This window comes from Astyanax mexicanus, unplaced genomic scaffold (genome assembly GCF_023375975.1).
Source record: "Astyanax mexicanus isolate ESR-SI-001 unplaced genomic scaffold, AstMex3_surface scaffold_34, whole genome shotgun sequence".
NCBI classification, from domain to species: Eukaryota; Metazoa; Chordata; class Actinopteri; order Characiformes; family Acestrorhamphidae; genus Astyanax; species Astyanax mexicanus.
In genome coordinates, this window is record NW_026040044.1 from 643,244 (window position 1) to 655,000 (window position 11,757).

At 47.1% G+C, this 11,757-nt stretch overlaps 1 protein-coding gene across 1 annotated transcript in view; it reads left to right on the plus strand.

Annotated features, from left to right (window-relative positions):
* Window positions 1-11,757, plus strand: part of LOC111190008 (uncharacterized) — a 751,666-nt gene that overhangs the window by 51,419 nt on the left and 688,490 nt on the right. Inside the window, exons 7-11 of the mRNA XM_049473126.1 lie at window positions 7,599-7,772; window positions 7,853-8,017; window positions 8,940-9,113; window positions 9,205-9,324; window positions 10,819-10,992. Of these exons, the coding sequence (XP_049329083.1) occupies window positions 7,599-7,772; window positions 7,853-8,017; window positions 8,940-9,113; window positions 9,205-9,324; window positions 10,819-10,992 (807 nt within the window). The remainder of the gene's footprint in view (window positions 1-7,598; window positions 7,773-7,852; window positions 8,018-8,939; window positions 9,114-9,204; window positions 9,325-10,818; window positions 10,993-11,757) is intronic.

The window sequence follows — 11,757 nt, forward strand, 5'->3', positions numbered from 1 at the left end:
CACACACACAAACACACACACACACACACAATCACCTCTTTTCAAATCAGAGAGCCCGCCTTCTCCCTATGTGGACTTCACCCCATTGGTAGAACAGGTGTTGATTATTCCGCCAACAAAGTGCACACACCTGGAGAGTGAGAGTGGCTCATGACAGAGGAGGGAAGAAAACAGAAAGAACAAAAAAGCCTTTGTGTACGTAACATTAACAAACAGGTTGAAAAAACATATATACATAGTTTGTATATATAGTTTGCATTACTGTTTTGTTTTCATAAAACTGTCTTTAAAACCTGTTCTGAATTGAGTTTTAAATATTTTTGTAAACCACGTTGAATTGTCTCTGTGTATAAAAGGTGCTATACAAATAAACTTGCCTTGTCTTATGGAAGTGATGAAGAATGGCTAACACTGGAAGTAAGAGGTCATCACTTAAGATCACTTAATATGAAATGAACAAACAGGTTAAAAAATATATGTAATGGGTTGGAGTGCTACAGATAGGTGGCACTCCAGCCCAGAGAGTTGTAGAACCCAGTGGCAGAACAGTAGATCTCAAAGCAGGTAAACTCAAGAAAAAAGGGAAATAATAATAATAATAATAATAATGATAATAATAATAATATATAATCGTTAATATATATATTACTAGGATATATAATAATATTATATTTGTATATATATATATATATATATATATATATATATATATATATATATATATATATATATATATCTTTATTTATTTATATATATATATATATATATATATATGTCCTTATTAAACATCGCTCCACGCGGGGATCGAACCCAGGCTGTCGAGGCCGCAGCCCAATGCTCTAACCGCTGAACCAGCGAGCGGATTGGGACGCGACCGCTTTAATCGCCTTATAAGGCTCCGCCGAAAGGGGCGGAGCAACGAAAACGGGCGGAGGAAAAAAACGGTGGAAAACAAACCTCGCGCCGAGCGTGAGTGAGAGAGAGGGGGAGAAAACGTAAATAAAGATCGCCTAGGAAGTGCGGCTACCTCTTATAAAATGAGATGAAAACAAAAGAGCTTCCAAACTAAACAAAGAAGTGACCTGGGGTTCTTATGGATCAAACGCTGCTCCACCAGAGAGGAGAGGAACAGCGAGGGGAGAGAAAAGGTGAGCACACCGCGTGCCTTGTGGGCTGCCACACACACACACACACAAACAAACAAAGACTCAGAGAACAAGAGGAGAGCGGTGGAGCACACAGCTCTACACAGCCACACCAAACTCGAGAGGGAAATAAAGGATAGAAGCAGAAGGGAAATGAGAGCCGGAGCTCAGAGAAAAATCGGGCATAGATTCGCTCTCATGAGCTTCAAAGATCCAGCCCCGAGGACCTGAATCTCAGGGTTTATATAGGGGCAAACCCAGGTGGAGTGGATCAGGTCTGATTAGGGGCTCAAGACCTCCCCCTGGCGGCCGAAGAAGAACTCGGCCAGCCCCTAGCCATTACAGGACCCCCCCTCCGAGGGGCGGCACCCGACGGCCCTAAACCCGCCGCACGGTCCCGCCGGAAGGCCCTCACCAGATCGGGGTCCAAGATGTACCTGGAGGGCACCCAAGACCGTTCCTCCGGCCCATAGCCCTCCCAATCCACCAAGTACTGGAGGCTCCCGCGCACCCGACGGGAGTCCAGGAGCCGGCGGACAGTGTAGGCAGGGGCACCACCCACGACACGGGGTCCGGGGGGAGAGGCAGGATCAACGGAGCAGAGGTAGGGTCTCAGGCGGGACACGTGGAAGGTCGGGTGTACCTTCATGGCAGGGGGCAGGGCGAGGCAGTAGGACACCGGATTGATCCGGCGCACTACCTTGAAGGGTCCCAGGTACCATGGAGCCAGCTTGCGTGGGCTGCCCCGCAGTGGGATGTCCTTGGCCGAGAGCCAGACCCGTTGTCCGACCCGATAGGAGGGCGCAGGCCTCCGCCTCTTGTCTGCGTGACGCTTCTGCATCGCCCGGGCAGACAAAAGGGCGGCCCGAGCCCTTCTCCAAGCCCGGCGACAACGGTTAACCGTCTGGTCGGCTGAAGGCACCCCCGTTACCGTCTCCTGTCCAGGGAAGGCAGGCGGAGCATAACCGAACTGGCACTCGAAGGGTGACATCCCTAAGGACAAGTGCCAGAGCGTATTATGGGCATACTCCGCCCACCTCAGTTGGTCTGACCAGGTAGACGGGGCCGCCAACGCCAGACAGCGGAGGGTCCGTTCCAGATCCTGGTTAACCCTCTCTGTCTGTCCGTTGGACTGGGGGTGGAACCCCGAGGACAGACTGACCTCAGCCCCCAATAAGCGGCAAAAGGCCCCCCAGAACCGGCTGGTGAACTGCACCCCACGGTCCGACACGATGTCAGCAGGTGGTCCGTGGACAGCAGCACCTCTGCAGTCCCCTGCGCGGTTGGTAGCTTGGGCAGGGCCACAAAGCGACCAGCCTTGGAAAACCTGTCCACAATGACTAGTATCACGGTGTTTCCCCGAGATGGGGGCAACCCCGTGATAAAGTCCATGGACAGGTGTGACCAGGGACGTGAGGGGACTGCTAGAGGGTGCAGTAGACCCGTGGGCCTGGTTCTGGGGTCCTTACCCTGTGCACAGGTTACACAGGCGGCCACGTGGGCATGCACGTCTTTTTCCATGCGGGGCCACCAAAACTGGCGCCGCAGGAACTCGAGCGTGCGTGTGACCCCTGGATTTGCGACCTGAGGTGAGGAGTGTCCCCAGGTGAGTACCCTTTTCCTGAGGGAGGGAGGTACATAATCCCGGCCTGGTGGGCCATTCCCCGGACCAGGATCTGTCTCTTGGGCCCGTCTGATGGCGTCCAAGAGTCCCCACCGAAGGGGCGCCAGGATCCTGGCTGGAGGTAAAACGGTGGAGGGCTCGCTTAGGAGAGGAAGGGGTTCCCACTGGCGAGAGAGGGCGTCCGGTTTGATGTTCTTGGATCCAGGGCGGTATGACAAGACGAAATCAAACCGGGTAAAAAACAACCCCCATCTGGCCTGGCGTGGATTTAGGCGCCTGGCCTGTTGGATGTAGGCCAGGTTTTTGTGGTCTGTCCAGACCAGAAAGGAGTGTTCGGCCCCCTCAAGCCAGTGCCTCCACTCTTCTAGGGCGAGCTTCACCGCCAGAAGCTCCTTATCTCCCACATCATACCTCTGCTCGGCAGGGGTCAGACGGTGGGAATAGTAGGCACATGGGTGCAGTCGGCCATCCAGCCCCGCCCGCTGGGACAAGACCGCACCCACGCCTACTTCAGAGGCGTCCACCTCCACGACAAATGGGAGTCCAGGGTCAGGCAGTCGGAGAACTGGCGGCCTGGTCAGCAGGTTCTTGATTGCCTCAAATGCCTCCTGGGCTTCTGTGGTCCAGGTGAACCGCCCTGAGGTCTTCCTGGTCAGGGCGGTCAGTGGGGCGGCCACAGTGCTAAAGTTCCGGACGAACCGCCGGAAAAAATTAGCAAAGCCCAGGAAGCGCTGGACCAGGCGTACTGAGGTGGGTTTGCGACTGCCTTGACCTTGGTGGGGTCCATGTGCAGGGTGTTATGGGACACCACGAATCCCAAGAAGGACACTGTCTGCACATGGAACTCGGACTTCTCCAGTTTGACGTAGAGGTGGTTCTCTAGGAGTAGCTGGAGCGCACGTCGGACATGGGTGACGTGTTCATTTACCGAACGACTATGCACGAGTATGTCGTCCAGGTAAACGAACACATACCTGTCCAACGCCTCCCGGAGCACCTCATTAATATACCCCTGGAAGACAGCGGGGGCGTTCATCAACCCGAAGGGCATAACTAGGTACTCATAGTGCCCAGAGGGGGTGATGAACGCCTTCTTCCATTCGTCGCCCGCCTTGATCCTGACTAGATTATAGGCACTGCGCAGGTCCAACTTAGTGAAGATGGTGGCCTGCTGCAGTGCCTCGAAGGCGGACGACATGAGGGGTAGGGGGTAACGGTTTTTGACCGTTATGTTGTTGAGGCCTCTGTAGTCTATACAGGGCCTCAAACCCCCATCCTTCTTTCCTACAAAGAAAAAGCCGGCGCCGGCCGGGGAGGAAGAGGGTCGAATGAAACCCAGGGCCAGAGCCTCCTGAATATACTCTTCCATCGCCCGGCGCTCGGGGCCTGACAGGGAGAATAACCTTCCCCTGGGGGGACTAGTTCCAGGGAGAAGGTCGATGGCCATGTCACAGGGGCGGTGGGGGGGCAGTATCTGGGCCTTCTTTTTGCTGAACACCTCCCCGAGGTCATGGTAGTCGGTGGGCACTCGGGAAAGGTCAGCAGCCTCAGGACCGAGGTTTGTGCCTCTGGGGGCTCGGGAAGGCTGGAGGCAGGAGGTCCGACAGGCGGGCCCCCATGCCAACACTGACCGGGACAGCCAGTCGACATGGGGGTTATGCCTCTGGAGGCAGGGAATCCCAGAACCAGCTGCAAGTCAGGGGCGCTGATAATGAACAGCGTGATCTGTTCAGAGTGCGACCCGACTCGCAGTGTGAGGGGACGTGTTTGATGTGACACCATCCCTGGCTCCAGGGACCGCCCGTCAATCGCCTCTATAGGCAGGGGCTCCCTCAGACGGACCAGCGGCAAGGCTAGCTTCCTGGCTGTGGCTGCGTCCAGGAAGTTACCTGCCGCTCCTGAATCCAGGAAGGCGGGCAGGCGGACCTCAGAGTCCCCACATGCCAGAGTGGCGTTGAGGAAAACCCCTGTAGTCCGAGGGAACCCGGGTCGGTCTGTTAGGGGTTCCTCACCCCCTAACGGATGCTGGCGTTTCAACGCCAACTGTGGACAGTCGGTGCGTTGGTGCCCTGCTGTCCCGCAATAGAGGCACCTGCCGTCTCGCATACGGGTGTCTCGCTCCTCTTGCAAGAGGCGCGTGTGCCTCAACTGCATGGCCCGCCCTCTATTACCTGTAGGTCTGGGGGGTCCATCCCCAGTCCGTACCCTATACCGCTCCCTTAGGCGGTTATCCAGCCTCTGGGTGAGCTCAATGAGGTCATCAAGTGTAGTTGGTGAGTCGCGATGGGCGAGCTCATCCTTGAGATCCTCATTGAGCCCGTGATGGAATGCGCTGGCGAGCGCACTAGCGTTCCACCCACTTTCAGCCGCGAGCATACGGAACTCGATGGCATACTCAGACACCGACCTCCTACCCTGACGCAGGTTCAGGAGGCGGGCCCCCGCCTCCTCTCCTCGAACCGGAAGGTCAAATGTTCGCGAAAGAGCTTCCGCAAACAGCATAGCTGTGGTGCAAACACCCGGCTGGTGTACCCATACTGGGGTTGCCCACGCTAATGCCTTTCCGGTGAGGAGGGAGACGATGTATGCCACCTTGGCCCGCTCCGACTGAAAGCGGGAGGGTTGTAGCTCGAAAGCCAGCGAGCACTGTAGGAGGAAACCCCTACAGCCCCCTGGCTCGCCCCCGTAGCGCATGGGAGCCGGTAACTGTGGCTCAACTAAATGTGCAGAGGGGGGTGCAGCCGCCGCAGGCTGCTCTGCCAGAAGAGGGTCCGGCCCCTGGGGAACTGGTTGAATGGTTGGGGGTGGGTTCCGGGCCAGCCTGGCCGTCAGACCCTGCAGCTGGGCTAAGATCTGCTGTAGGGTCTGCTCATGCTTCCCTATTGCCACCCCCTGGTTCCCCAGGGCAATTTTTACCTGCTCGAGATCCAACTGTTCTGCTGGATCCATGTTTGGGCTGGATCTTTCTGTAATGGGTTGGAGTGCTACAGATAGGTGGCACTGCAGCCCAGAGAGTTGTAGAACCCAGTGGCAGAACAGTAGATCTCAAAGCATGTAAACTCAAGAAAAAAGGGAAATAATAATAATAATAATGATAATAATAATAATAATAATAATAATATATAATCGTTAATATATATATTAATAGGATACATAATAATATTATATTTGTATATATATATATATATATATATATATATATATATATATATATACTTATTTATTTATTTATATATATATATATATATATGTCCTTATTAAACCCCGCTCCACGCGGGGATCGAACCCAGGCTGTCGAGGCCGCAGCCCAATGCTCTAACCGCTGAACCAGCGAGCGGATTGGGACGCAGCCGCTTTAATCGCCTTATAAGGCTCCGCCGAAAGGGGCGGAGCAACGAAAACGGGCGGAGGAAAAAAACGGTGGAAAACAAACCTCGCGCCGAGCGTGAGTGAGAGAGAGGGGGAGAAAACGTAAATAAAGATCGCCTAGGAAGTGCGGCTACCTCTTATAAAACGAGGTGAAAACAAAAGAGCTTCCAAACTAAACAAAGAAGTGAACTGGGGTTCTTATGGATTAAACGCTGCTCCACCAGAGAGGAGAGGAACAGCGAGGGGAGAGAAAAGGTGAGCACACCGCGTGCCTCGCGGGCTGCCACACACACACACAAACAAACAAAGACTCAGAGAACAAGAGGAGAGCGGTGGAGCACACAGCTCTACACAGCCACACCAAACTCGAGAGGGAAATAAAGGATAGAAGCAGAAGGGAAATGAGAGCCGGAGCTCAGAGAAAAATCGGGCATAGATTCGCTCTCATGAGCTTCAAAGATCCAGCCCCGAGGACCTGAATCTCAGGGTTTATATAGGGGCAAACTCAGGTGGAGTGGATCAGGTCTGATTAGGGGCTCAAGACCTCCCCCTGGCGGCCGAAGAAGAACTCGGCCGGCCCCTAGCCATTACAATATAATAATATAATATAATCATTTAATATGTAATTTAATATACAATCTTGTCGAATTAACCACAGAAATACAAAATAATAATTGAACTGGGACCAGAACTGGCAGCCTCTGGTGTTTAAGATCACAAAGTTCTTTAGTTAAGTAAATGTTTGTGAAACATTCTTTAATTAACCATAAATCTTAAGTATGAATTTATCAACTACTTAGCATTAAAAGCTTCTGGGAAATGCACCCCTGCACAGTAGAATTGAAAGTTTCTATTAAGGGCTTCGCAATAAAAATATGTTTTAGGCACATTGATGTATTCAGTGTCAATATTATTCTTTAATTTAATAATTATTCATAATTGGGCAGCAGTTTCAATATTCTTAACAGTATACTCAAGTCATTAAGTACAGCTTCTTCTTTCATCTGATGTCTTCTGTCAATTCAGAAGTGCTCTACCATCTAAATGTTTTGTTTGAAATGCAATAACAGGATGACAGTGTACACTTAATGCAATTAAACTCTTTGTGTGCAATTAAAGTATAATTAATACAAAGCGTTGTTCAAATTTAGGATTAGTGAGCAGTTTACTTTTTCACAAGAATAAGCTCTTCACTTTTCCAATAAATAAACATAATCACATAATCACATAATTTACATCCATTTTTTTATCCAGATTTTGACAGTGGTATCAAAACATGAACATGTTCACAGTAAATTACTGAAAGAAAAATAGAAGGGTGTATTGATATAATTTTTTATTGTATGAAATTAAGACTAAATATATTTGAAGATGAAAATATGATAGTACAATGTTTAAAGAAGCTCTGTGTGTGATGGTTAAATTCTGTTCTCTGAGGAGGTTTCTCTTTCTCTCTGCAGGGTGTATGATTGCAGTATTACAGAGAAAGGCTGTTCTGCTCTGTTTTCAGTTCTGAAATTAAACCCCTCCCACCTGAGAGAACTGAGTCTGGCCTACAGTAAACCAGGAGATTCAGGAGTGAAGCTGCTCTCTGAAATACTGATGGATCCACTTTGTAAACTGGAGAAACTACAGTGAGTGTTATTGCTGTTGTTGATTCTCTTTATTCTTTGTATTTCACAGCAGTTTGTGTTGAGTTTTCTTCTCTCTACAGGTTGGAATTCTGCAGTATTACAGAGAAACACTGTGCTGATCTGGTTTCAGCTCTGAAATCAAACCCCTCAGAGCTACGAGAGCTGAATCTGAGCTACAATAAACCAGGAGTGAAGATGATCTCTGGTTTACTGGAAGATCCACACTGTAAACTGGAGAAACTACAGTGAGTGCTACCCTGCAACCTGAAACATTAATTAATATTCATTAGAATCTGCTCTTGATTACCATCTCTCATTCATATAAACATGAATTATACAAGAGTAACAGCAACTGAACAGATATATTATGGTAACTGTATGGGTACACATAGGGTGAGTGTATGGTTCCCTGCCAACTACTTGCCAAAGTTAAATAAGCTAAATGTGCTTCGTTGCAGAGGGAACATGTGAGGAAGTTGGTAGCAGTGAAAACAGACATAAACAGACTTCAAACACACTTTAAATTTAACTTAATTCAATTTTATACTGTTTATAATGAAGTCTGTCACATGCTTAGCTTTTAATTAGCTGGAATCAAATCAGAATTTCTTTTTTTTAATAAAGTAACAATAGGTTCTGCTGTGCAAATGCTGTGATATTTAGTATTTATTTTTTTAGGTCTTCAGTAGCAGCTTGGAAAACTTTTTGGCTTTGTCCAAAATCAGATAAACAATTTAACACTTTAAATTCTATACTAGTTTTAGCTTCATAAATTGAGTCAGAGAGAGAGTACAGTAGGTCATGCTGCTTCTCCATCAGCAGGTAGAGTCTAAGAGAGAGAGAGAGAGAGAGTGTACAGTAGGTCATGCTTTTTCTCCATCAGCAGCCAAAGTCTAAGAGATAGAGAGTACAGTAAGTCATGCTGTTTCTCCATCAGCAGCCGGAGTCAGAGAGAGGGAGAGTACAGTAGGTCTTGCTGTTTTACGTCTGTTAGCTGATGTATCAGATTTGGGGATCTGGAGCATGCTGGCTGCAAATGATGCAGACACAATTTTAAGTATTGTTTAATTATCTACCTAATTTCAGTATCTAAATATGCGCTGTGTTACACAGTAGAAGATAAATATGTGTTTAAACTGTTAGTGAGATTTGTCCTTTTCTCTACAGGCTGGAATTCTGCAGTATTACAGGAAAAGACTGTGCTGCTCTGGTTTCAGCTCTGAAATTAAACCCCTCCCACCTGAGAGAACTGAATCTGAATTACAATAATCCAGGAGATTCAGGAGTGAAGCTGCTCTCTGATCTACTGAAGGATCCTCACTTTAAACTGGAGAAACTACAGTGAGTTACTGATTTCCTTTAGCTTTACAGAAACATAGTGAAAAATAAAAATAGATTATACCAGTTAAATCTTACTATTTTCTCTTCAAAGGATCTGTGACTCTTCAGAATTACGTGAACTAAATTTTAAAAACCAAAACTTAGGAGAATTAAGAGTGAAGCTGCTCTCTGATTTACTGGAGGATCCTCACTGTAACCTGGAGAAACTAGAGTGAGTACTGAACTACACACCTGTGCACACACACCTAAAGTCACTATGTAATATCAGTATAACGCAAACATTATAATTCCAGTAAACATATAATCATTAGGAAATATTTTAAACACAGAACTTAGCCACAGTGGAGATGCATAACTGTACAATAATATGAATATGAATCAGAAAGAGAAATACTGTATTGATCCCAGATGGAAAACTGTTGTTACAGTTGCAACCATTCCTGTAAATACTACCACACACATCTAAATCCACACACAATTAAATTCTTACAAATACAATAAGATTACTGTAGTTGTAATAATAAATATAAAACATTTCCTGTAGAAAAAAAATCAAATTATTGCACCTAATTATTGCTCAAATGAACACTACAATAATATTAATAATAATAATAATAATAATAATAAAGGGTGAAGAAGACAGAAGAGAGGACAGTTTGCATGGAGTCATGATATGGGACATCAGTGCCACTGGTCTGTAGTTCTTGATGTCACTGGGTCACTGAGTCTTCAGAACAGAATCAATGCACATCATTTTCCACATCAGAGGATCCATTTTATTAGCCAGCAATCTGACGTTACCCACGATAAAACATTACATTATTTTATAATCTTTTATAATATTTCTGCTCCAGGTGTGTAGGATTATGTATCACTAGAGGTCCTGAATAATTCCTCAGTTGATTCCTTTTAGTTCTCAGAAAGGAAGAAAGCATTTCTCTGTGTATTTAGCGCACAGCGTAATCTCAACCGGAAACCATGGTCCACCTGGAGGACTGCATCGGGCACTACAGTATTTTACCCAGAACAGAGTGCCAATCCATATCTGGGCACACAGTCATAGATACATTCACACACACCCAAACTTACACACACACCAGATTAATTTATTTGTATAGCACTTTTAACAACTGATGTTGTCACAAGGCAGATTTACAGAAACATGATCACAGGACAAAGAATCAGGAAAAACATTAAACATAGAAAATACAGAATACAGAACCCCCAGTGAAAAACTCCCTCAGAGCTGCAGGAGGAGGAAGAAGAACCCGTGGGAGGACCAAGACTCACATATAAGGGGGGACCATTCTACCACTGATCAAATGGCTTTTAAATTCTTTTTAAAAAATCTTTATACATCCAAATAGGTTTTATATATTCAGGAGTTAAATTGAATATCCAAATTGTGGGAGGAAACCAGTGACCGCAGAGGAAACTAACGCAGACACAGGGAGAACATGGAAACTCCACCCAGATAAGGACTTGAACCCAACTCCCAAGTGCTGGGAGGCAAATGTGCTAACCACTAAACCACTGTGCTGCCCATCAATATTGATATGTATTGATTTGGGTCATTGTATCACTGTTTTACTGCTGAATCCAGATCTTATGTGTGTTTTATTGATTAGGTGAGTTTTTACACTCCTAGTGTGTGAATTTAACTGTGTAACTCGTCTGTTGTACTTTTCTCTCCTTCTCTCTGCAGGCTGGAGAACTGCAGTATTACAAGAGAAGACTGTGCTGCTCTGGTTTCAGCTCTGAAATTAAACCCCTCCCACCTGAGAGAACTGAATCTGAACTGCAATAAACCAGGAGATTCAGGAGTGAAGCTGCTCTCTGATCTACTGAAGGATCCTCACTTTAAACTGGAGAAACTACAGTGAGTTACTGACTGACACACACACACACACACACACACACTCTCACACACACTCACACACACACACTCTCTCTCACACACACACACACACACACACACACTCACACATACACACACTCTCACACACTCACACACTCTCACACACACACACACACACACACACACTCTCACACACACTGTACACACACACACTCACACACTATACACACACTCACACACTATACACACACACTCACACACTCACACACACACACTCTCACACACACACACCTACACACTCACACACACACACACACCTACACACTCACACACACACACTCACACACACCCACACACACACTCACACACACTCACACACACACACACTCACACACACATACTCACACACACTAACACTCTCACACACACACCCACTCTCACACACACACACACTCACTCACACACACTCACACACAAACACACACTCTCACACTCACACACACACACTCACACACACACTCTCACACACACACACTAACACACACACACTCACACACACACACTCTCACACACACTCACACACACACACTCACTCTCACACACACACACTCACACACACACACTCACACACACACACTCTCACACACACTCACACACAAACACACACACTAACACAGACACACACACACACACTCACACACACACACAAACACACACACTCACACACACTAACACAGACACACACACACACACACTCACACACACATACTCACACACACTAACACT